At 49.6% G+C, this 26,156-nt stretch overlaps 2 protein-coding genes across 2 annotated transcripts in view; one reads left to right on the top strand and one right to left on the bottom strand.

Moving 5' to 3' along the window:
* Positions 1–26,156, bottom strand: part of LOC135901905 (uncharacterized) — a 261,657-nt gene that overhangs the window by 202,875 nt on the left and 32,626 nt on the right. The window contains exon 2 of the mRNA XM_065431720.1: positions 21,815–21,872. The gene's annotated coding sequence lies outside the window, so the exon portion shown is untranslated. The remainder of the gene's footprint in view (positions 1–21,814; positions 21,873–26,156) is intronic.
* LOC135901908 (putative nuclease HARBI1) lies at positions 543–3,520 on the top strand. Its single transcript, XM_065431729.2, has 3 exons — positions 543–1,078; positions 1,524–2,082; positions 2,441–3,520. Exons 1-3 carry the CDS (start codon positions 751–753, stop codon positions 2,796–2,798), a joined length of 1,245 nt encoding a protein of 414 aa, XP_065287801.1. The 5' UTR covers positions 543–750; the 3' UTR covers positions 2,799–3,520.

The raw sequence follows: 26,156 nt of genomic DNA, 5'->3' as shown, positions 1-26,156 counted from the left end.
AAGCGCACTCCAAATGTCGCTGGAGTTGTGGTGATGGAGCGAGAAACGCTTGGTTTCTTCTTCGTCGTAGGTGGCGCATGAATCTGCTGTGCCTGGAACTCCTTATCGCTGTGATGTATGTATATGTGAGATAGCTGGGATCCACACACGACAACTCTTGGGATCTTTTCTCTATCAAGCAAGGCCAACAAGCTAAACCGCCCGCTATTGTTGATGACGAATCCAAATGTCCTTCATCATAGATGGCGCGTGCATCTTCTTCGCCCCGTATTTTCATTTTAATCACATGGTTACAGATTCACAGGGCCCAGATTCTAAAACAAACCTCTTTACTCTTTACTCTTTCCAAAACTCTTTAGACCTCTACATATGTAAAAGAAGAAGCCTGAAATAAATGACTAAATAAATGGGGACATAACGACGTTTATAATGCCCTAGTCGCACATTCGCAAGAAAGCTTTACCAGAAGCAAACGAAATCCGAGAAGGGTCGTTTATGGTGCATCCAGACGAAGGACCGAATCCGGATTTTAAGCGGACGCGGACGACTATGCCACGGACCGTCCGGATGCAAGCGCATCCACACGGCGGACGAGGCCCTCTCAGACGACAGCGCCACAGAGCCGGATTACTCTCGACCGCAGCCTCTGCGCTGGCTAGCAGCAGTCTGGTCTGAGAGTTTCTTCCGCGTATTGTTACAGTGCTCTAGAATATTCTAGAGCACTGTAGTATTGTGAGAGTATTCGACAAAATGGAGGCCGGCAGAAAGCGACGTTTGGCCGCGATGGCTGTTGTTGTGTCAGAAATTGACGAGGACTTTGATTTGCTTCCACGAAAACGGCGTTGTTGGCGGAAAGACTGGATAGGAAGGAAAGAATTGGGGATCCAGAACCTGCTCTACGAAGAGCTCCTGAAGACTGACCTCGACGAATACCGGAGGCTACTTCGTGTTAGCAGAGAGCAGTTTCTGCAACTGCTGTCACGCGTGGGGCCCCGCATACGAAGGGGGGATACCGTTATGCGCCGTTCTATATCGGCGGAAACACGGCTGCAGGTGACACTGCGGTACCTTGCTTCAGGTAAGTGTCACACATTTCCAAGTTATTACGGAGAGCGCCGTGGTAAATGTATACCGGTTGAAAAGTGAGCTTGGTGCTGATCGAAGGCCGCTTCGCTACACAAGTGTGTTCAAGCGCGCTCATGTGGTAGCGTACGAGCTCAATCGCACCCGAAATATCCAATGCAGATCCAGAGGGTTCGCGTGGAAGGGGTATCACGAGTAAACACAAGTTTTGTACGGCCGTGCTGTCCGCACCAACTTTTTGCATAAACATGCATGAGATAATATTGATGTGTTTACACTCAACTACACCAGCGAGCGCGATTGCTTTTCGCTGATACTGTATTCATTTACTGCTCTGAAACAGCCAGATATCAGATGTATTTGTTGTACACTTCCTACTTTTTTTGTGGTGTGCTCGCGAGCAGTTCACTGAGATTTCTTTTTTTTTTTTTGAATTACAGGAGAGAGTCACTATTCCCTGAGCCGACAGTTTAGGCTCGGTCATTCAAGTGTGAATGACATTATACATGAAACATGTACTGCCATTTACGAGGAACTGGGAAGCAACTTTATAAGAACACCCCGCACAGAGGAGGAATGGAAATACGTGATGGAAGGCTTTGATAACAAGTGGAACTTCCCGAACTGCATTGGGGCCATGGATGGCAAGCACGTACTCATAAAGAAGCCACCAAATTCGGGAACTATTTACAGGAACTACAAGAAAAGCTTCAGTATAATTCTCTTCGCTGTCGTCGACGCAAATTACCGGTTTTTGTACACTGATGTCGGTGCACCAGGCTCAGAAGGAGACGCTGCGGTCTGGCAAACGACACCCCTACAGAGAGACGTAGGAAACAGAAGTGCAGGCCTGCCAGAACTTGTGAAGGTGTCCAGCTCACCTGATGTGCTCTTTCCACCTGTGTTCGTTGCAGACGACGCATTTCCTATGGGACGGAATTTAATGAAACCTTTTGGGGGCACAAATCTGACAGAAGATAAGAAGATCTTTAATTACAGGTAAGATGCATATTGCACATAACGCAGCAGATATCGCATGAAAGCTTGAACTTTAACAATGCATTTTCGCATGTACTAAAGTCTCCAAAGTTGATTAGTTCATACTGCGCATGCTACATTCTGCATTGGGATGTGCCAATGTTGGCATAAAGCAACTCCACTGTTTCATTTCATTACATGCAAGCGCTTACGATGTAAGCAACTTATTATTGTCTAAATTAGTGACTACTAATAATCAGTGAAGGCTTAATTTCTGGAGTCGTTGGTTGGGCTTTGTGTTAGGCAGGTGGTGTAGCATATTTACTATTCCTCTGCCATGCAATTCATGATCTGGATTAACATCTCCTTTACTTTTCAGGCTGTCAAGGGCTCGCCGTGTCGTCGAAAACGCTTTTGGGATACTGGCAAACCGCTTCGGGTGTTTCCACACAGTCATCAATGCATCTCCAGAGAGGGTGACTGCCATCGTGAATGCGGCATGTGTGCTGCACAATTTTTTAGGCAACGATGTCATCAGCGTGCCAGACTTAAAAGTCGAACCAAACCCTGCTGGGTCACTCCTGTCCGGCCAAGCAGCGTCGCGTGGTAGAATTGGTGCTGTTGGTGCTGCAGTGCGTGATAAGCTGTGTTCGTTCTTCAATGACACGGGCGCCGTGCCATGGCAGCGGCAGTTTGCCCACTTGGATGTGAGCATCTACAGAAAACCTCGAAATTGAATACAGATGTCAACACTGAAATGGAATGAACATTTTATTTTTTCTGCGTGTTATTAAGCTTCCATGTGCCTTTGCATCACCTGCAGCATTTCCACTTGGCATGACAGCTGCCTTGTTTTCGGTATCGCCCGCATAGTCGCAGCGACAAGCTTCCCGAAATGCTCACACGCATCGTCAGTGATCGCAGGTTGTGTTGGCTGCATGTTTACGGCTATTTTTTCGAGGACCTTTTGCCGCTGCGACCACATGTCTTCGCGCGGATTACAATTCCGCCGTCTTTTTCTGGTCGGTGCTGCACTTAAGGATGTACTTGGTGCTGCGGAGAGGTCGGTGTGCGGTTCAATCTCTCTCTCCGTGGTGCAGCCTTCACCGAGGACAGCGTCATCAGCTGTGGCAGCCTCATCCACCGAGGCAGCCTCGTCCACTGCGGCCGCGTCTGGTGTCTTATCAGTGTCCTGTGACACAGGAGGCTGCAACAAAGGGGTTCTGAATCAAATAAATCGTAAAAGAACGAAATTTCTTGCCTGCAGCAGAAACAAAGTAACAACGTTTTACTTCAATTACATTAACGCTTGGGAGGACCAAATTCGCTCTGATAACGCGTTATATTGGAGGCATCCGAATACGGCTACAAAACGTGCAGAACATTATTGAACACAACTGAATGTCCCTTCTGGGTACAAGATGCATCTTGAAATAAAATTTAATATTTCAAGAGATTAGTAACCGGTTGCCTTTTCAAACATACCATTTCTGGCTCAGCCACCTCTTGCAGAGCTTGGCCCATTACTGAGCGGCGTACTTTAACTTTCACCGCATCGAGAAATTTCAATGCCTTGAAAAATTTCCATCGGCCTGCGTAGACGTCGCTGGCGGGTTGGCCGCTCTTAGTGTCCTCCATTTTTTTTCGCTCCAACCGGTATGTTCTTCTCTTATTGTCGAAGAACCTCTTCAGCGCCTCTGCGAGAAATTCGGGTAATCAGTAACACTCACGTAGCAGCATGCATAAGTCACGGAGAGCAGTATTCGAAAAGCCTGACACTAGTGAAGATACCGTTCCAGGAGAGCAGACCTGGTCTCTACCGCGACCCCTACTGCTCCCCTGGGAAAATCAATGATGTTATATTAGAGGTAGAGGGCCGAAAAGCCCGAGAAAGGTACAATCCGGCATGACTAAATACGAGCGCCACAGGCGATAACGTCTGTCCGACGTACCTCTCCCTTAGAACGGCCTATAATAGACCAATAGCACCGCTGCAAAATAAGGCACCTGCATTGTTTACAATGTCAGTCACGCAAGATGCAACCTACTGTCTGATGTAATATCGCATCGCTTTTTCAGGCGCTGGAATATGTCAAAGCACTTACCGACACTGTACGGACCGTAGGTTGGCCAATTCTCCTTCATCTGTTCCACGATATGCTCCCAGATTGATTGTTTTTTTACCGTGTCCGCATAGTCTGCACGACTGAGGTCCCACAAAATGGGAAACTCTTCCACCATGTGGATGAAATAAAAGGCGGCGTCATCGCACAAGTTCATTGTTCAACGACACCAGGAGCTGCGAACCACTCAAACCAGGCGCCAGCAAATGGACTGTTTACTGCAATGCGGCTGTCCTCGAGCAGGAGAGAAGTGTACTGGTTGCCAGACACTTTTCTCCTGGCCCGTTAAAGCTGCAGCTTTACCCCGCCAGAATCTGGATGTGAAAAACGGTTTGGCGTTATCCGTCCGCGCGGCTCACGGAAGAGGCGCGGACGAAGCACATCGCTGATGTGAGGTCACGTGACGCGCCGTCCGGCCCTGCACATCCGGATTCGGTCCTTCGTCTGGATGCACCATTATCGATGACGAGACTTGCCTGAAGACTCATCATCGTTATCGTGGGCATTTTCTTTGCAATCATCGGTGACATGATCATCGCTATCATGACTGGCATCGTCGTCATCATCACGGGAATCAAAGCGCATCGTCATCATGGGATGACGTTGTTCCGACACTAGAGAACATTGTGGAGACTGCGTCGTAGAGAGCAACGTGGAGAGCACCGTGGCTCCATCTATGTGGCGCAACGCATGATTTTGCAGAAGCTCGTAGTCGGCAAAATGTGTAGGGTCAGGAAAAGGTAACCGCTATCGCATTAAACAACAAAACACAAGCCTTCGTGCGAATGCATCGGAGATGGGCCCTCCATGCATTAGCGTTCTCTCTACGTACACACCGCCGTCTATGTACAGGGTCACATCCGCGCATAACGGTGCCAGCGGTCAACGACAACGCATTACGCTCCGAAACCGCGTCTCTATTCATCGGCTTCGCTCGGCTGCCGCGCGGTCACGCATATGCTCGCCGAGCGGTTGACATTTCAACGGTCCTGACCTCGGCGCCGGCGGCGGCCGCTTCACAAAGGGAAGCCGAACGGCGGCCGATTGACTGCTGCTGCCGATTCTTTCGCGGAGCAAAACGTGAGGGAGAGAGATCGCAAGACGCGACTTCCGCGAGTCCCAGAGAGCGGCAGCGGCAGCACCGCGAAAACGACATTCTAGGATGTTGAAGCCCGGCCTCTTCCTTCTGTGCCTCGAGCTATATACAGATGCTCTTTAGTTGTCTTGCTTTGGTTCTTTTTTTTTATCGCGCAACGGACTCGCTGGTCACCGCTCTATTATTCGTTCGCAGGCCATGTACATGCTCCGTGAAACGACTTCTCTCCTTTCTTCAAGCCTAAGACAGTCGAACCGGAACGGCGCTCTGTGCTAGCGATGGACAGACATGCGCAGACACGTGCCCCAAGCCGGACGACGCCCACGCGCATGCAAGCACAAGCGCAGAACCGCGCGCGCGCATACACACAAAGAGACACTCAGCAAAAAAGGGGGCGGGGGATGCATGGTATGTCTCGAGCGCGGACTTCCAAGATTTCCTCCCTTAATGGCTTCTTTCCGGGTTGCAGTGCAGTCGGACGCGTGGACCAAGTCGGGGAGCACGCGTTTTTCTAACGATGTCAAAGCAGAGCGGCACCACACACTGGCTGAACGCGGGGCGCCACCGAGAGAAAAAGCGACGCGCGCTCTTCGAATCACGCATTCAAAGCAGTATATAGATGCATTCGCGGGCCGCTTTATACAATCGGGCCTCCTCACAAAGGCGTTGGTGGCGAGAGGAAAAAGATGCGGCGAACGGATGGCAAGCGTCTCAGCAGAGACCACCGAGAGTTGATGACGACGTCGACGGATGAAGCTTGCTATACGACGAAGGCAGGCCTGCATGGGCGCATTACGCAGAAGAAAGGAGCTCGCAAAGCGCTCGCAGCTTGCTGACAATCATAAACCGATCTGCGAAGAAAACGGAGCAGCCGCTCTCTCTCTCTCTCTCTCTCTCTTCTGTTGTCTTGGTCTGTCCTTCCCCACGCACGGTGGCCTGCTCGAAAGAGCCAAAAACTTTGCCAAGCAGCTGCTCTTCCGACTTCAAGCCGCAGCCGAATGCAGAGAGAACGCGGTTCTTGCTTCCTCAGGCGCTACACCGAGCGCGAGAACGGAGCCATTGTCTTTTATTCGCCGTTTGTCTTTCTGTCTGTCTTGGGCGGCAAGAAAAATGAGTGCAGATCCGGGCGTCTGAAAGGGGCTGCCATCTGTCCCATTAAAACCGCGCCCCGCTTGCAACGGAAGCTGCGTAGATGGTGCCGAGCCATCTAATCGTGAACCGGCTCCACAGCGCCAGATGTGCTTAACAGCGCTCCGCGATGGGCTGGCGTCGGTCAGCGAGTGGACTCGCCTTTCCCGGTATACTTATGCCGCGACGCAACCAACCAAGGCGCCGGCCATAGGCTTACGTGCGCGAACACCTTTGCAAATACCTGGCGTCCGAACAACCCCCGGTATATAACTTTCGGCTGCCGCGCGTATAGTGGGAAATTTCCGGTATCTGGCAGCGGAAGGATGCATGGGGCAAAAAAAAAAAAGATGCGCAGGCTCAAGAGTCCCGAATGAGATATTGCCTAGGCGGCTACGTTACGTGTACCCGTTCACTTGACGTGCAGTAACCCATCATCATCATCATCATCATCATCGTCATCAGCCTGTTTACACCCAGTGCAGTGCAAAGGCCTCTCGCATATTTTTCCAACAACCCCGGTCATGTACTAATTGTGGCCATGTCGTCCCTGCAAACTCCACTAACCCATATAGTAACCCATATAGTCGTATAACCGTATGACCGTATAACGAAACGAGGTAAAGAGATAGCGTCTGCAAACGATTCTGTGCTTTAAGTTTGTCCAAGATTATTATATCGGCAGTCAAAAACTTCCCTCGTTTTGAGAGTACCTACATAAATGTCCAGGAGGGCTGCCGCGTGTTGTTTTTATTGAGCGCCGTAAGCGAAACGTATGAGGAGCGCGCCGCGTGATCCCTCATGCTACGCAAGGGATCGAGGCACGTCCGACAGATGGCGACTTCGTAAGTCCTCACCCCCAAAGCTGGGACGTCGACACGCTATCGCCATAAAGTGCTCATCTGACGAAGCGCCTGGTGTGTTTAGCGCCGCCTATTCCCTCAGCCCCTCAAACGTCTCCGACTCTCCACCGCATGACGCCAGCTTTAGTGTTTAACAATGCGCACTGCACAGTATTTAAGGAAAAAACACAAACCTATAGCTTCGCACAATGGACGGAGAGAAGGGAAAAGAATAAAAAGGAGAAAGAGAAAAAAATATAGGTGCAGCCGGTCATCTTCGCGGGACGTGAAGACTAGAATCGGGCAGGTTTAAAACACCTCGCTTTCGCTCGGCGCGCGCCGTGAGGTAGACACCAAACAGGGAAGCGAGAATGCGAGTTGCTCAATTTCGGCGCTTAGCTCTCGGTGCGAGCGGTGTGTTCCCAGACGCTGTACGCAACTATACAGCTTTCATTTCCGCCCGCCGTGCGTGACCGTGGACTTCCTCCCGCTCCGCTCCCTAGCTGCACTCGCAATTCATGTTTGACCGTTCCCCTGCTTCCGTGAAGTTGCATGCAAATCCGGCAGAATGGTATGAAGACATTTCAAAAAGGCGCTCCTACGAATCCAGACATCCACAGACGTCGTTCCTGGCTCCTTGGAGCAGAGCCGCGGTACAAGGCTTTAGACTTACGCAGTTAGGCCGTTTGCGTATTTGAAACTAACGCCTTCGCAGACTGCGTGACAATGCCCACACACAGAAATAGTTCGTGTACGCGTGTGTGTATGCTGTTGGGATTTTTCATTGTGTCCATTTTTTCTGTTTTCTCTCTCAGCTATCGCAACCTTTTGCCCCTCCCGCAGTATAGGGTAGCCAACCGGAGATAATCGCTGGTTAACCTCCCTGCATTTCCTTCGCCCTCCCTCCCTCCCTCCCTCCCTCCCTCCCTCTCTCTCTCTCTCTCTCGATATATATATATATATATATATATATATATATATATATATATATATATATATATATATATATATATATATATATATATATATATATATATATATATATATTGGAAGTAAGAATTCCTGTGGCTGGTCTAATTCTGAGCAGCCGGGAGGTGTGTTCGGTTGAATGCATACCTTACACAGAACACGCTGAGCTTGCGCATATAATATAAACCTGCCACGACTGAATTCTGGCGGTACATATAGCCGCGAACCGGCTTATGCACGAAGTCCCACGCTTTTTGTTTCCGCCGCGCCGTCATTTATAATTCAGGAAGCTCCACGCGCACGGGTTGCCGGTCAAAATATCATTCCGGTGCCAACACGTGTTCGCCCAGTTGCGTTGTTACTTTATGGAATAAGCAGTCTGTAAAGTGTTTACACACAGTGCTGCTTCTGGGCAGATTTTCGGTTGGCAAAGAGCCTTTAGAGAGTTGACTTGTTTTGGTTATTGGACGCGTACAGACAATAGTCGCTCAAACGCCTCCGTCTTGCAACTGTTTGGCTTATATGTAGGCTGTCCGTAGTCCTTAGACATTTAGATGTTGAAGACTGTTAGCTTTAACTGTAAGAATCCACCCTTCCGTTTTAATTATTGTATAAACAAATAGAAGTCGCCCAGCTCTCCCTGAAATGTTTTCCCCTAACAACAAATCAGTCAGCGAACAGTACGAATAATTGCAATGCGGGTATCGTGTTCTGATTCACATTGCAGAAGTTTGAAAGCTTCGAGTACACACAATGGAGATAACAGGCTGCCGAGCTTCTTCCTGCGATCCCACGGAAGTTTGAAGAAACGAGGATTAGAGAGAAAGAGAGAGAGATGCAAATGAGAGAAAGGCAAAGACTTTAGACATCCAGCGACGTGTCTGTGGTTCCGGGCTCACTGGAGCAGAGCCGTGTTACAAGGCTTTAGACTTACGCAGTTAAGCCGTTTGTGTATTTTAATGCGTAGATTACGCAACAAATAAGCCGGGCGCATGGGATAAGTACCGTATGTACTCGGGCAAGATACGCACTCCGCTGTTACGGTAGTCTTGACAGACTGCCCGCGCCACTATTGTCGCTAAGCTGTACGCATCACTGCACTGAGGGACACCCAAGTGTCGCTTTTCTGCGGTCACGTTATACTTGAAATTTATTCGCGCATAATGCGGTTGCGGCTTTACACGTACGCTACTCCTACACGGGAAAATGCGGCATCTTCCCACGGCGCAAACGTCTTCAAATACGGCCACTTCGCAACGCGAGAGGAAGAATGGTTAGCGTAAAAGAGATGGAGAGGAGGTGTCGCGAGGAGGCGCTGAGCCGTGCTCCCTCAAGTGCTGCAGAAGATAGCGCCAGCTCTTTCCTTTCTCACAACGAACCGCTTCTCGAGCGCAACCCCGCGGATTAAGACACGTGATCGCCGCGTAATCCCGCGTCGACGGGGAAGACCGCATTTGCATGCTAAGCAGATATTCGTCACCAAAGCCGGTCCACATGTCAGCCGTCCCTTCCAGAGCGCTGGCTCGTTTTATACGGTTTCCCTTGGGGCAGAGAGGGACGTTCGACAATGAAAGTTGGGCCTTATAGTATTTGCTCGTTCCAACTTTTTTCTCTTCTTTTTCTCCCGCCCTCAAGTGAATTCGTAGTCGCGTATGATCCCGATTTAAACGCGAGCTTTCGCAATCCGCTTCACCGCAGCGGCCCATGTGCCGTGTTCCTCGAGCCGCGAAGTGGGAACCCCGGTGCTTTGCACCGCACGTGGCAGCGCGTCGAGCTCCCGTATGCATAATGGATGAGCTGCTCTCAAGAACACCGCGCCGAACACCTATAGCGCGCCGTGTGCGGGTACCGGAGAAAACCGACGAGACAGGCGACGGCGGTTTCGTCCGACGCGACACTGTCGTCTTGGCCGTTTCTTCGCAGACACGCGTGGACTGCGCTTCAGTGTTATATTACTTTACTGCATTTTATTGAACAGTACTGTATTGTGCGATGCATGTCTGTTTTCGGGATTTTTTTTTTTGTCTGGTTGACATTGACTAAGCAGGCAGAATATGTCGAACACGCTCTCCTACACAATAGCAAATATACATCCTGTCGCCAAACGCTGTCAGGAAAACGGCAGATCCTTAATAGACGCTACTGTCGTTGCAGAAACTCCTGGTTGCTTGGCCAGCAAAAGTAAATATGGGCAATGTGTATACAGTGGTGGATTCATGAATAAGCGAGGATCTCGAAAAACGGTGCGTTAAGAAATGTTTTGGATGACGTTAGCCTTTCTATATTACACTTCCATTGACGCTTATTCAGACATGCGCGTCGATGCTTGCCGCACTTGCGGAGTACGCAAGAGCCCATGACCCCAGTGATGAGCCCTTGTACTTTTACTTTTTATCAACTTTCTTCTTGCCCGCTGCGGGAGCTCAATGGCCGTGGCGTGGCGCTTCCGAGCACGAGGTCGCGGGATCGATTCAGGCCGCTGTGGAAGCGGCCCGATGGCGGAGGATTCCAAAAAGCGCTTGTGCACTTAGACTTAGGCACCCGTTAAAGAAACGCAGGTGGTGGGGGTGGTGGTAACAACTTTATTGACAATCCCGCAAATTCGTGGCCTGGGCCTATAGGCCGCCCCCGAGGAAATCCGGAGATCCTGTCTCCTCGCCGCCTCACGGGCTTGCTGGATGGCCCATATATATTTGATTTTGAAGGTTTGAGCTGCGCAGCGCGGCCATCCATCGCGCGGCAGCTTCATCTGGCGAAACTGCATTTTCTCTGCATATAAAAGCTCACATTCCCAGAGAATGTCTCTAGGAGATGCCTGAGCCCTGCCGCATAGTTTGCAGTTATCGTCTGAGTAGGTGCCTGGATATATTCTTCGGAGATGGACGGGGTTGGGGAACGTCTTGGTTTGTAACTGCCTCCAGTCTACCGATTGGGCCCCGTCGAGTTTGGGGTTAGGGGGTGCAGGTGGTGAAAAAATTAATCCAGATTCCTCACTACAGAATAACGGAATATTGGTTTTGCCAAGTAATACCGCACAGCTTGATCTATGTCTAGTTGCTTTTTTTTCCCTTGCTTTATCTGACATCGATTCCACCGGGCCATTGTTTCCTTACTTGTGAGTTCGTTGGTTTTGTGTCGTTGCATTCACTTACTATTCTAACGCTGGCGTGTGTGTGTGTGTGTGTGCGTGTGTGTGTGTGTGTGTGTGTGTGTGTGTGTGTGTGTGTGTGTGTGTGTGTGTGTGTGTGTGTGTGTGTGTGTGTGTGTTTGCGTGCGCGCGCGGACAGACTTTATGATAGCCTAATTGCCCACCATATGAACAGTGTCAACCAGAACTGCCTCGCGCAGGGCTCATCCATCAAGAGCGATAGCTATAATCCTGCGCCACTGATGACGCTTTACTACACATCGCGTCCTCACCTCCCCCCCCCCCCCTCTTCCACGTCTAACCAGAGGAGACAACACAAATATTTCACGGAGCGCGGCCTCGCTGTTCCAAATGAGCTCAGGCCCCACACTGTGCAGTTCTTTTCGAAGAATCACCAAAACTTAACTACGTGCCATCCGCACGCTGCTTCCTCACTGATGATTTAGAGCACCCCGCCGTGCGGCTTGGTTGAAAGGAATGCTCCAGTTTAAAGTCGCCAAAGTATAATTCAAATGTTCGTCAACGCAACTGTTTTGCTTGCTTTCGTTGTACCTATATATTCGCAGGGAAATTTTTTAATGGCCAGAAATTGATTACGTTAAACGATGCAGCGTTATACTTGCACTTACAACATACCTTAAAGGGACGACAAAGTGAAAGACCGCACAATATCAAAACACGGCGTATGCGACACTGCTCTGCTGTTCAAGTCAAGTCAAGTCAAGTGAAGTCAAGTGAAGCTGTTCACTCACCAACTTCCCCAGCTGTCGTAAACATTGACAGTGAGCTCTTGGCATTGTGTAACTGCGTATCGGCAAACGCGCTAACGGTGCCATAGACTGAGCCAGGGGAGTCTTGGAACATTTCTTTTTTCTGAACCAAAAACCACATAAGACCTGTGGAAATTCTCTGAAATAAGCGAAGCCTAACTCACGTGCCGGCGCTGCTGTTTGTGTTAGAAGTTCAAGCACGAAGAAACTTTCTTTTCCGGCTTTCTCGCTGGAAGCCAATCAATTTCACGCAAATATATATATAAAAAAGTCGAGCCTTCCCCAAAAAAAAAAAGGAAACGTTGCACCAGTCTTAAACTGATTTGGCCCTGCTATTTAGTATTCATTGAATCCGCTTACTCTAATCACGTGACTGTCGTCATTTTACATGCGTGTGAATTGTTCTACGAGCAGGTTTCAAGTGAAGCCACTGGCGCGCTATTTGGTTCTCCTGTTCACATATGTCAAGGCGCCGCTGCATGAGAAGTGGATCGAGGCAACAGTCAACATTACCCCGCATTAGCCACACAATGTCATGGAAACCGCAGTAACATCAGCGCATAGCTCCTCCTGTGGCTAGCGCAACGTTGCGGTTTCCAGAAAGAGTATAAGAATGAAATACATAGCAGCCAAGTTTCTCCAGCTACGCTTTCAAATTCTCGGTAAACATTCCTGATTATGTCTGCAGTTTCTCTTCTCTGTAAAAGAATAATAAGAAAGAGCTATTACATACGGTAAAATAAAAATAACGGAAAGAAAAACTACAAGTCTGAGGCGAATAACTGTTCCAAGAAGATGCCCTGCGCACTGTTGTGATTATGTGCGCGGTGAAGCAATAACCGATAAAAAATAAAAAGTAAATAAATGAAAGAACGTCAAGGAAGGCACGAAAGGGAACTCATGAAGAATGCTATACAAGGGCCATTACAGTGCTTGGACGGTGCGCTTTTCTCTCGTTCAAAAGACGTCCCACGAAGATTACGAAAAGAGGGAGAGGGAGAGAGAGTGAAAAAGAAAAAAAGAAAATGGAGACACCGCATTTCCTGTCCCGTGCAAACGGTACACCTTGACATTCGCCCATGTTGCGGACCCGTTCCCCGCAACAGCTATACAGCCGGTGGAGCCAGGTACCGTACCGGTTTTCTTTTTGTGTCCGCCATCGTCGTGAGCGTATCTTGACGGTCTCAAAGAAGCGCGCCGGGCGTCGCACAAAAGTTAACGAGTCCGCGCGGTGCAGTGAGTCGGGCCCGCTCAACGTGGGCGCTGATGATCTTTTACTCCTTGGAGATCGTGGAAAGCTTTCACGAGGTTGGCCCGAGTAATCTTCGTTGCGGCCGAGCTCCCCCCACCCCCCCACCCCCCCACCCCACGGTCTCAAAACCGTACAGCACTGTGGAAATCGCGACTGCTGGGGAAATGCCAATCCACACTGACAGTGGCTAACCCGCGCCCCTGTCGTTTGCACTCCTTCTGTTCGTCTGCAATGCGAAACCGCAGCAGACGACCCTCGAGCCGTATACGTGAAGCAGAAATCGCCAGCCAATCCAACGAAAAGTGACAAGTAGCCAATACCAATCAATACCGAAGTTGTCGATTGGCATTGGTGATTGTCGATTTTCGAGGGTGTCGACGTCGTCACATGCGGCCATGTTGGCGTTTTAAACGAATCATTGATTACAAGACAGCGAATTCCGCAATGCGGCGGAATTTCACAATGTCCACCCCGAGAGTGTCCTGAAGACGAGTCTTCTGTTTTCCAGTGTCGTAGTAGGCGGCGCGCGACATTCGAAACGTACGGTACCAGCCTGACAGAGACTGCCAAAGAAATATGACTGCGTCTAGCTTCATACGAGAGGAGAAAAATGTTGCCCCGCGATCATCTGTCGTGTCGCAAGTTTCGGGAGCCCGCTACATGAACCATGTCTAAACTAATGCTGCTCTACCAAAATGTTGAACCAGAATTACAGCCATTACTTCGTCTTGCGGAAGGGCGACAGCCTTAATATTCCACGTAGAGTCAACACAGCAGAAGACGCGACATACGTATAACGTCACTAAGTAAAATTCGCAGCGACAAACAAAACCTCCATCTCGCGCTTCCCCCCCCCCCCCTCCGCCACCTTTCTTCGACGTTGCCGACCTGCAGCGTATAAGGGACGGTAACGCCGCTTTCGTCCGTCCACTGCCGACTGCTTCCGTAGACCGGCGAATAGCTCGAGCAGCGCTGCACGGATTTGGAGCGAAAGACACGACGGCGGACTGCAGTGCGCCGCGAGATGACCGTCTGGTAGGAGGAAAGACGGAAGGCCATTGTGTCTAGTGTTGACTTTCATTTCGCTTACGGCTCTATAACGGCTGCCGGCGTTCTCAAGAGCAGCGCAATCAACGTGTGTACACAGGGAGCGACGCGACTCGCGGGGAGGAACACGCCGTGCGTCTTCTGCAAGTGCCGTCTAACGGCCGAGGAGCCAAACAATGGGATGCGACGTGACGTGAGGATTCGTGCGTCGAGCGCACTTGCAAGCGAACGTAGCGGCTGTTCACACCGCGATAGTGAGAGTCTACTTATCAGTGAGATCAACTCCTACGGCATACACGCACATGCCGGCGCTCTTCAATTACCGCGGCGCGAGAGAGTGAATTGTGTAGATATATGAACTGTGAGCCCTGCAGAAGCATGTAGTAGGTGGCCGGCGGGCAGTTTTTAAAGCGAAGCTTTCTTTGCCTCTTCCTTCGACTTTCTCACTGCTGCTTTCTTCTTCTTCTTTCTCCTTTTATTCCCTTTACCCCTTTCCCGAGCACATGGTAGCCAGCCGGTACTTACACTGGCTAACCTCCCTGTCTTTCCTCCTCTTTGTCTCTCCTCTCCTTCTCACTGCTGCTGGTGCTGTGGGCTGCTGTCGCGCACACCGCCTCGGGGGCTGGTTCAGAGCGTGTATGTAGATGACAGCGCGAGTAACAGAGAAAAGGCGACGGGAGAAACTCGTTTTCACCCCACCACGCGTGCCCTCTGGAGCTTCCTGGCCGTCGCCACTTTAGCCGCTTGACAGCTGTGACTTCCGTGACTTCCCGCAGAATCATTGCAGAAACTGCAGCGCTTCTCGTTCTACTAGCGTGCGAGGCCAGAGAGAACGCAGATAGAACTGTAGAGAGGAGAAGAAGGAGAGGGAGAAGAGGTAGTGCCAATATAATTTTTTTCTCCTTTCTTTTTTCACGCGTAATCTTCTCACAGGAAATCGAAGTAATTGCAGACGCTGACAGAGGATGGCCGCTAGACAAACGCTTTAGAAGTTGCAAATTTGGTGAGGTGTCCTGGTTCCATGGAGGCATAGAATCGGCAGATAACTCGAAACGTTTGCAAGCAGACGCTTCCGATGCCACAAAGGGGCAAATAAACAATCAGCGGCTGGTGACGCCATCTTGAATGCTCCACTTAAGTTGCCCGTGACGTCACATATATTTGCAGCGTCTGGCCGACGCCTACTCAGTTCTTCAATGCTTAAAGAAAACAACAGATTGCTGCGCATTCATGGATGAGACGCAAATATACTCAACCTCGAATCTGTTGCAGGCTTCTTCAGTACAAAATAAATAATTAATTGAGCTAAAAATACAACAAAATTGATGCGTCACAGTGGCATTATCGGAGACGCAATGTCAGTGCAAGATTACAAAAAAAAGAAAGAAAGAAAGAAAGAGGGAGGAAGGAAAACTGAGAAAGAAAGAAAAGGATGAGGAGATAGCGAGGTCTCGTCTTCATTTTGTGCGCTCGGAAGAAGTTTCTCGCAGCCGCAGAAATGTGTAAAGGGTGTTTCGAAAGCGGGATCTGCCGGGCTATACAAATATAGCTGTGCTCTTCGGTGTTTGTTTGCCGAACGAAAACGCTCAGGAAAGCAGACAATCTTTATTTGCGTTTTCACTTCAGTTATGTCGCACGCTCTCGGGAAGACAGACGGTGAAATGCTGCCGCCAATATGAATATCACAAAGTGCTTGCCCTCTACAACGACACCGTCGATTTAGTCACGCGAAGCTGAGAAGCGGCTCCCCAAGGTGCCTCACATGGCTCGCCGTAATCATTGGGTTCACGACCGACCACCTGGGAAGCTGTGCCCCTCACACGCGGCTTAGAGACAACGGAGAATTGCCTGGAAGCCTAGCAGGTGCGCCCCAGCTTTTGTCTCGCTTTCATTCCTGCCCACCCAGCACGTTGCCCCACAGAATCCATCTGCCCGCCTGGCATGTTGTGTGTCAAGTCTCGTTTCTTGTTTTATTACACTACGTCAAACACCTCGCCCCCCCCTCCCCCCCCCTTCCCCCCTATGTGCCAGCTCGTGACTGGAGGTGAGAGTGTTTCCATGCCTGCTACCGGCGTGTCATCATGAGGTCGGTCGGGACAGGACGATCGTTTTGATAGGTGGCCCGCCACCGCGGTTTCCTCGCACTTTTTTTTTTTCCTTTCTTCAAATCTGCCTGTAAGAGCTAACGAATAATAAGAGCGACAGATCGAGAGCTCCATCTGTCGTTCCAAACTTTCTCTCCTAAGTATTTACTTTCCTCTTTGGCCCAACAATGTATTCATTAGATCCCAACCAACTCGCCCAGCAACAAGTTCTACTGCCTGTGAGAGAGGATGGCATCATGGGTGATGCCAGCCACTCCTTCCCTCATAGTGAAACAGTGCAGAGCATAGGTAGGCCGGCTGGAGCACGCACACAAACAAGCAAGATAAAATAATAAAATAAAGTGAAAAAAAGAACAATACAGTCGGAGCGGGATCACGCGTAGTTGACGGCTTAGACCCCTCAGGACCTCAATAAATTTCTTGACTGACTGACTGACTGACGTAAAGTTCTCATCTACCAATTGTACGTCACAACACACTTAATTTGCACCTCGATAATGTGAATTAGGATTCTAGAACAGTCGCTCGTAGTGAACTTGTACTTCAAGGAAGCACAGTCTCCCTTCACAGCCTGGTAACTTTTGCAGTGCCCTGCAAATGTGCCCTTTTCATTTCTCTCTGGCAATTTTTGTTTTGCACTTTCGTGCAAAAATTACCGCAGGGAACTCTGGCGGTAGTGCCTGCGGGAGCTGCAAACGTGGTGGTTGCAGCCGGCATGGGAATTATTGTTAGCACATGGATTTGCTTAAACTTCGTCCTTCTTGCTCCGAACGGCTTTGTGGCTTTGCAACTTGGGTGACACCTAGAGAGAGATTGCGCGTCTTTAATGAAATCGATAACTTCCAACAATATATTGCGTCACGAATGCAACGATTCGCAATGATTACGCACTTGCGGCGCAAGCCTCCGTTAATTTATGGGAAAAAAATACAATTTTTGGAAAATTTATACAAACGAAGCGCAGTAAATAACGCATAACGCCGCAGGGACATCTGCAGCCAAAAGTGGCATCCAATACACCGTGCTTCCGGTTCACAAATGGCGTCCGGCTCCCGAATGGCTTCCGGCGCATGTAGATGGCAAAAGCATAGCCTTCGAGACCTTCTTCGCTTATTCAGAGGAAACCGCCGCTGCGGCGTGGATTCGGACACCACTCTAGCAAACCTTGCTGGTATACCACTGTTGGTTTAGTAGGGGCGGGCGTTCGAGGTCAGGAATTTCTCAGGCACGCCATAAAATCCAGAGGCGGCCCCGGGAGGAAGACTTGGACTGCATGCGCGGTGAAAGTCTCGGCGTCTCGGTCACGCTTCGAGCAGAGAGCTAAGGGGAAGGTGGGGAGGAGGCTGCTCTGCTCCCACCGGCATTCGGCGTCATGCACGCCGCAAGATACAGGACCACGAAAGCGGGGCGAATAAGGGCGAAACGACTTCAGAGAGAGAGAGAGAGAGAGAGATCCGCTGCTAAAAGCGTGGGGTGGTGCGAAGAGCCGACCATATTATACTCCGCCTGGGGACGAGACGAGGAGGTCACGGTTGGCGGGACTTCTCATAGCGTGACACGACGGTTATGCGAAGGGGATCCCCCTCGCGTTTTTTCATAAGCCCGAGCCAAACGGCGCGCCTCGTACGATTCTTCTTCGCGAACAGCGCCTTGCAGATGCGGCACAGCTGCAGCTGCGACCGCGGTGCCGGCGTAGCGGTAACGCGGTTCGCCGGAAGAAGTTGCACGGCGGCTACTGGTCTTCCGCTGGGAAAAGAAGGGCGAAAAGAAAAAAGAAAGAAAGAAAAGGGAAGTAGCCTTCCGCTGGAAAAAGAAGGGCGAAAAAAAAAGAAGAGGGAAGTGCGACGACACAGTGCACGCGATTGCTCGCTGCGTACGCGGGCTTCTCCTATGTTGCCAGACTGTCGGTAACACTATAAGCCGCTTTCTTACAGGACGCTGCGCACCTTCCGCTGTGTGCTTAACACCGTGAGAAAAAAGAACTAGCGGTGTGTTTGCGTGCATGGCTGTGTGGGCGCTTGCTCTGCGCACGCACTCGGAGGTCGACGAAATAGTCGCTGAGAAACGCGCGTCCTCAGTCAACAAAGGGTAATAAAAAGCGCGTCAGCACGACACCCATCCTTAACTCGCGGACCATTCAAAGCGCCGCAAACGTCGGTAACGTAAACCTGGTTTTATAGCTGTGTGCATACAGAACTACATATTTCTGCTTTTGTGCGATCAACAAAAGAAGTGGACGTTCTTTGATCCGATGGCGATCGGCAACACCGTACGCTCAGGGCGACATTAGACGAGGGGAAACCCGAATCCGATCGACTTCCTTTCTTTTGTACCGCGAGTAATGGTAAGCAGTAGTGTTGCTAAAGTTTTGAAAGCAAGCAAGCGTTGACTAAAGGTCATCTCTAAACCGATAGCCTGTCGAGTGTTGTTCGTGCAATGAACCTGACACACAATGCCGTACAAAATCTCACCAATCGCAGCTTTCTTTCACGCTATGTCGGACACTCACAGCCGCCCTGAATTCACCGGTAATTTTCTGCGCTGGTTTATAGCAGTATATAAACCTAACTGTAGTACTGAGAACCAGCCCAGGGAGTCACCTGGCTGAGGTAGATAAAAAATAATAAGACTAGAGAGGTCCGTGTGATGTTTTGCACGGACGCTGATGCCAAGATTCCTTCGAATTGCCGGCCGGACTGCACTGTGTAGGAGACACAGCTGCGCGAGTCCGCGCAGCGAAGTGGAAGCGGTGAGTCGCTGGAGAAAAACGAAAATCCAGTAAACACATGCGCTTTGTTTATGTATTTTTTTCTTCATTTTATGCATGCAGTTTCGAAGTATAAAACGGGAAATATAAAGAAAGAAAGAAAAGAGCGACGCCCGGCCACAGATGCGAATAATATAATGCGGCCGCGATGTGCCTCTGCCTCTATGCTAGGCTGATGCCGAACAAAACCGGGCTCCTTCTTTGGTCCGAATGGTTCATCCTGTGTCTCAGGTTGTGTTCAGCGAAGACAAAACTGCGCGTGCGCGCGTTATTTCTTTCCCAGATGATATCACATCCGAATGTTGTACTGGTCCCTTTCACAACTTGCATGCGCCACACGCGAGCTTACCGCGCCAAGCAGAAGTGCGCATCTAAACTAGCAGACGGCTCGACAATCGGAATTTCGCGAGAGTGGCGCAGAACCACGCTTCTGTCGTCTGCTTTCAAAATGGCGTGGCGTGTATTCCCCAGTATATGCCGGGGTTGGCGCGTTCCTCAAGCCAGCAGCAACACTGTATATAGCTCCTACCAAGACTGCACAGAATTCACCGCACACCCAACGTCGTTTCTCGGGTCTACGGCCGGAGGTACTCTTGCCCAACAAGCGGCGCCGCGGTAACACACCACTGCGCCAGTCACCGAGTGACAGCCGGCGGCGTGGGGCAGTGATGCCGAGTTAACGAGAGAGTGGCCGACTGCATGCATCACTGACTTTCCTTGCCCCTCCCCTCCCATCCGATCTGTTTGCGTGCTGCGATAGGCACTCATAGGTGGCTATTCGTCTGCGGCTTCCCCGATTGCTTTCTTCGACTCCCATTCCTTTTTGTGCGGATGTCTTTTCAAGGCCGTCACGGTTGAGCAAAGGGAATGAAAAATGTTGTGTACGGAACGAGAGGTATGCATAAGCCTCGTCCAGTAGCCAAGTGTTGCTTACGTACGCCGTGAACTCACGAGACGCGCTCACAGTGAGCTAGCATCGGTGTACTGAACCCATGGAGACGGCCAAGAAACACTCCTTTCCACATTGCTATAGCGGGGACTTTCAAGTGGTATAGGAGAAGCACACGCACGATGAAAGGGAGGGACATGGAAAAAAGGAAAGAACAACACACTCCCCTTCCCCACTGTAGGGCAGCAAACTGGAGATCTGTTGAAGTGGTGCACCGCTGTCCTGTCTTATCAGTTGCTTCCTGCATAATTTCATGCAAAGATTGTCGCAGAAAAAACTGTCGTTGAGATCGTAGAGCTCCCGAAGAAATGGCGGGCAAATACCTGGGCTTGCCTGATATTCGGGGTTATGACGTCAGACGTTCTTGTGGCTTTATTTATTACGCCCTCACCTGCCTTTATCTTAATAAATTTCCAAGCAATCTGACAGGTCTGCCCACGAAGGCACCCAGACGCGTCTAATACCTTTAGTGAGGACGGACATGCCAAGGAACTTCGTCTGCTTGCACGCAAAAAGTCGAGCTTTCTGGAGTTCAAGTGCCTTCAACTGCCGATTGCAGAAACTGGACTCCTTGCTGCGACTACCACTGCCATCTAGCCTTTCCTGCGGTGAAACAACCTTACCGTGCCGTTTGTGGCTGTAAGTGGCGTTCAGAAACGCTTACTCCTATCGCTTGGGAGTGGCCGTGAGCCCGACGTGAGACTCCTGTAGGTGGGAGGACACCATCGAGCACCTATTGCGTATCTTTCCTGGCTACAACGTGCAACGCCTCTCTCTCAGGACACCTTTGAACCGACTGGACTTGAGACCGTTCTCTGAATCAGAGATACTCGGACGGTGGCCATGCCCGTCACTGGCACAAAAAGCGATTCGTGTACCATTACACTACTTGAAGCGCGGCGGTTTAAGAGGCCGCTTATAGTGTCCCTGAGCATCCTACCACGTGAACTCTTGCCGTCTCCCGCTACGCCTCTTTCTATTCCACCTTTCCCTTACCCCCAATGTAGGGTAGTAAGTCGGACACTGGTCTCGTTGATCTTCCTGCCTTCCCTCTCCTTGCTCTCTCTCTCTCTCTCTCTCTCTCTCTCTCTCTCTCTCTCTCTCTCTCTCTCTCATTTCATTTGGGTAAGCGCACGAAAGCAACACGCATGCGCATAATGATTGAGAATTGTAATTGTGACGCAATATATTGTTGAGTGTTGTGAACTCGCAATGTCACGAAGTGGTTTCAAGCCAGAAGGACGAATTCAACGCAAAGCCATGGAATACCAATCACATATTTCCCTTCCATCCTCTGCCCCCCCTCCAACCCCCGCCCCAACAGAACTGTCAATTTTCATCTAGTAATTCCTAATTAAACTCTACGGAATAGTGTGTCCGGGTCCTCAGTAACATGCAGTTACACCAACTTGAAAAGTCATCTGCTATGAGCGCCTTTCACTGAAGGTATCAAAGAATTACGAAGCAAGGACGTCATACGTAGAGGACGTTCCTATTAGCGCAACATATTACATTTAGTTCAAATGGTTCGTAAACGGCTCAGCCGAAATGACTTACCCAATCTATGCTTGGCACTGTAATAGAAGTTGATGTCCAGGCTAAAGCCTTGAGTATCCTGAAGAGAGGAAGAAATCGAGAAAAGCAAGAGTTAGAGTTATCTCTACCAAAACATTTTATGATTAAGAACGCGTCTACAACTGCATTAATCGAATTACACGCGACAACAACAACAACAACAAAAATAACCTTCATTGCCGGAGCTTGCACAACGCTCACCGGCCACCTACTTCACAGTGTGAGACAGGCTCAGTTTTTTTTTTAATTGACGCTCGTAAGTGGTGTGCAATTTCATTTCTATGCTGCCTCTACCAATTACTTCAATATATATGCTAGATATCACATAGTAATAGCGGTTTGGTAGCTATTTAATTAGGTATTTAGTTAGTTGGGTAGTTAGTAGTAGTAGTAGTAGTAGTAGTAGTAGTAGTAGTAGTAGTAGTAGTAGTAGTAGTAGTAGTAGTAGTTGCATAAAACGTCTAAGGCCTATGAGGGGCTAGGTAGAAAATATCGCAACGCATATATCTAAACTGCATTACCTGTCCTAACGTTGCCGCTTCACACCTTATCCCACTTTCCCATGAAATTTGTTGAGAAGTCACCTTCCGGGTTAAAGAGAGACAGAAGAAAAAGAGAAGAAATACGGAACCGAAGAAATCGAAATAAAAACTTCGTGACTGCATTCTATTGAAGCTGAATGAATAACTCTGAGTTCCTTTAGTGAAGTGAAGTAATCTTTCAGGGCTGTCAAAGTAACTTTCTAGTTGATTGATTTATCGATCGATCGTTTCATTCATTCATTCATTCATTCATTCATTCATTCATTCATTCATTCATTCATTCATTCATTCATTCATTCATTCATTCATTCAGAGGCTTTAAAGACCCAAAGCAACACTCAATGAAACTTGCTCTAGTCAGATTCAACGTCTAAATTATCAAAAGTAGTGTTTGAAACAATAGAAGGGACCTGGGAGTGCCGTTTTTTTTTTGTTGTCTTTCTAAAGAATTAATGAAATTGAATTGATTTGATCTTTAATTGCTTTCATGTCAGTTGACGTTTTCCTTGCCTGATAGCGTCGACGCCAGTTAAAAACCGCCGATATCATCTGCGCTGTCACGACCAAGTAACATACGTAACGATGTCAGAGCGCTCGCTAATATCAGTATAAATGCTAATGTATTTGACAGGACACCAAAGGGGTTATAGACGAAGAGAAAGGACAGCGATAGAGATGAGCGCGACTGCCGCTACAAACGAAAATAAGCAAACAAGAACAGCACTCGCGAAAAGAAAGCAAGTGAGGGGGGGGGGGGGCGAAAATAAATACATAAATACGCAACACCAGCGAAAAAAAAGAAAAGCTCTTATAGCGTAGGTAGGAAGTTTTGTTGAAGCTTGCACCGCCACCAGATGCGGCACGTCGGAGCTGGCTGACCCCATGTTTTTCAACGACCGAGATGACCACCCAACCCCGAAATAGAATTGCCGTGCCGGGGCAGAGAGATCACAGCGCGCCGCGGACCCCTCTAACTTTTATTTGGTTCTGAACTTGAAGTTTTCTTTTCTTTGCGGCGCCGTTGTTGCAAGAATGTCCTCAATACGTCATGAAAAGTGCAGCACCTTTTCAACAGTATGTGCACGTAAAATCGCAGAGAGCTTATGGCGATTCGGGAAGCCATCTCGACCAAAACTATACAAAATCGGTGAGACGCCGGAAGCCCCATTCTCACCCGACACACGTCAGGTTAGGTTCGGTTAAAGGAGATCTACAGCCAGAAAGTCTCTGGTATGAATGTTATTGTGGCATTGTGGACTGCTTCTTTGCCAGCACTGTTGCTATTTTGACGGCACAATCCTATTTCCATCCTTCTTTTTTCTCCCCTTTTTGACACTGTCCCCCATGTTGAACAAAATACCTTGTTCTATTCTATTTCACAAGAGCCTTCTGATAAAAGGATTACTAAAAATAAACACTCAAACAATTTACACTTGAAGAGCTTTCTTTTGATACTCCATTTTGGTTCATTGGGGACAAAGAAGAAAAAGGAGAGAAGCTTCGATATTACTGAAGAAAACGCGAAGCAAATTTAATTTATTTCAAGTGTTGTCTTGCAACAGAGCTTAACTCTATTATAATTATTATTAACTTTACCGTAATTATTACGGAATAGAACCGCCACACACTACACTACCACACTACCCCTAACCATAACACGTAATGCGTGCAGCGTCAGTCAGTTCTTTAAGAGGTCTCAAACAGAAGTCGCTGAGAGTTTGGAAGCCCTGAATTTCATTAGACGGTGTGAGTCGTACTTTACATCCGATTTTGTTAATACAGACGGTGCGCCGCAATAAAGAGCCCTCATGAGTCAATACACTTTGCACGATACAGCATAATTATAATCTCAAGAGGTAAGCCGCCTTGACGAGGCGTAATCGTGACCAATCTCTTGCCTGATTACCCGCTGAATTTCAGACGTTTGCGCCTTGTGTCAGCCAAAGAAACACCTGATTAAAAGAAGAGTCAAGCGCGCAATTAAAGGAAGGCGACAAGCCCCACCAAAGAATCCGTCACAGGTCGGGGAGGGAGACGCAATATCGTGTCGTATACTCTCGACGACTCTTAGTTCAACACCGCAGCAGTCTGCGCGCGGCCCGGGGAACCGCCGGTAACGACCTCGCCGTACCACGAACCGTCACGCTCCCGCAATGACGTGGCGAACCGCAAGCACCCTTTGCTTGCCCCTTGGGAAAACCGATCCATCCTCGGCCCAAGCCGCCGTAATCAAGTAATTTCGCGATCAGTCACAGCGGCTCGCACGAGAGGGGCCTTCTTGCTCCCTGTAAACCAGCTGCCTCGTCTTCGAAACTCGGGCGAAAAGGAAACGGCGCCCGAAGAATGGAACTCGCCCCCCCTTCCTTCCGGGCCCCAACGCCCTTCTCCCATATACAGTGTCACTGTCTCACGTTCCATAACAGTTCCGTGCCGGGTATCACTATGGCGGAAGATACCGGCGCTCCGGGCCAAAGGAATGAAGCGCCCCCTAGCGTACCAGCCGTGCGGCCTCACGCGGCACCGCGAAGATGCACGAAACGGCAGGGCAGATGATTGGCCGTACTCACGCGATTAACGCGTTTGCTTCCGCCGCCGCCGCCGCCGCCGCCAGAGGGCGCGCACGAACGTCGTGAGAGCCTTCCCAGATTCGCTTGAGTGAGCGAAGACTCCTTTTATTTTTTCCTGGGCCCCGGGGCCAACCTGGTTGCGCCGACTCTTAAACGTGGTGGCCTGTACGCAAAGCGCGTACACTACGAACTGCCTCCGCGTGGTAGTACGTAACCACGCGACCAGCACGCACCGACGATGGAGGCACTACCGGGGGCAGTATAATTGAAATTCCCGAGGAAGCTTGAGGCAAGCCCGGGCGGCAATTATCTCATTCTATTTAGAGGACGAGAGCATGGGACGACCGGCGCGCGTGACCATTGGCCCAAAGACCTCGAGCTGCCGGGAACGGCTGTTCATTGTTTTCTCGGCGCCGTATGAGCTATGTGCCCGTTGTTAGCCTGCTGAGACTACGTACATGCACGCCGCCTTTGTCCTAGATGCGTTACGGGATAGAGTTGCCCGCGAAAATTACTGGACCTGCAGCTAGTGCCCACGGAAGCTATAAGCGTGACAGTTCATCTAGCATGAGAATGGTGGCTAGTGCATGCATTTTTCTAAACTTCGCCGTTCTGGCTTCAAAGGACTTTGTCACTTGGCAAATTAATCATTTTCGAAAACGTGTCGCTTTATGATGTTCGATACCCGACGTTTATGACGTGCTTCCGGCTCCCGCAATCGCTCTCACCACATGCATCCAGCAAAAGCATATGTTTCGAGACACGCGTATGTAATCCAGAGATGCAACCACTGAGGCGTGGATTCGCACGCCACCTGTAGGCGTCGTATAAATCCTCACCCCTCCCCCCACCACCAGCGATGGTTTCCTCTGAGTAGCAAGAACGGACTTCGAAGGATATGCTATTGCTAACTGTATGCGCTGGAACCAATTGCGCAGCAGCAAACATGTTTGAGACACCATATTTTGGTCACAACCTATGCGCAATGATTATGCATGTGCGCGGTTAAAAATAAAATAAAGTGCAATAAACAAGGCTGCAAGAATGTCTGAAGCCGACAAGCACGAAGACTAGACAAATCCAAATACTACCCACCTTTCTTCAATGATCGCAGCGCCACGTACTTGTTCACTGCACTAACTTTTGTAGGGAATTCTAGGCGTTGCAACGAGTAAGCTATACCTGCACATGCCGCGTTCGCCCGTGGTGCACTAC

This window comes from Dermacentor albipictus, chromosome 9, assembly GCF_038994185.2.
Source record: "Dermacentor albipictus isolate Rhodes 1998 colony chromosome 9, USDA_Dalb.pri_finalv2, whole genome shotgun sequence".
Lineage (NCBI taxonomy): Eukaryota > Metazoa > Arthropoda > Arachnida > Ixodida > Ixodidae > Dermacentor > Dermacentor albipictus.
Note: the sequence above shows the minus strand (reverse complement) of the source record. Positions and strands in the feature narration are given on the sequence as shown.

What these genes read in the sequence shown, in the direction of transcription:
- LOC135901908 (XM_065431729.2), top strand. Translation starts at nt 751, where the DNA reads ATGGAGGCCGGCAGAAAGCGACGTTTGGCCGCGATGGCTGTTGTTGTG. An exon ending in ACTGCGGTACCTTGCTTCAG is followed by an intron (nt 1,079 to 1,523) that starts GTAAGTGTCACA and finishes TTTGAATTACAG; the next exon opens with GAGAGAGTCACTATTCCCTG. An exon ending in AAGAAGATCTTTAATTACAG is followed by an intron (nt 2,083 to 2,440) that starts GTAAGATGCATA and finishes TTTACTTTTCAG; the next exon opens with GCTGTCAAGGGCTCGCCGTG.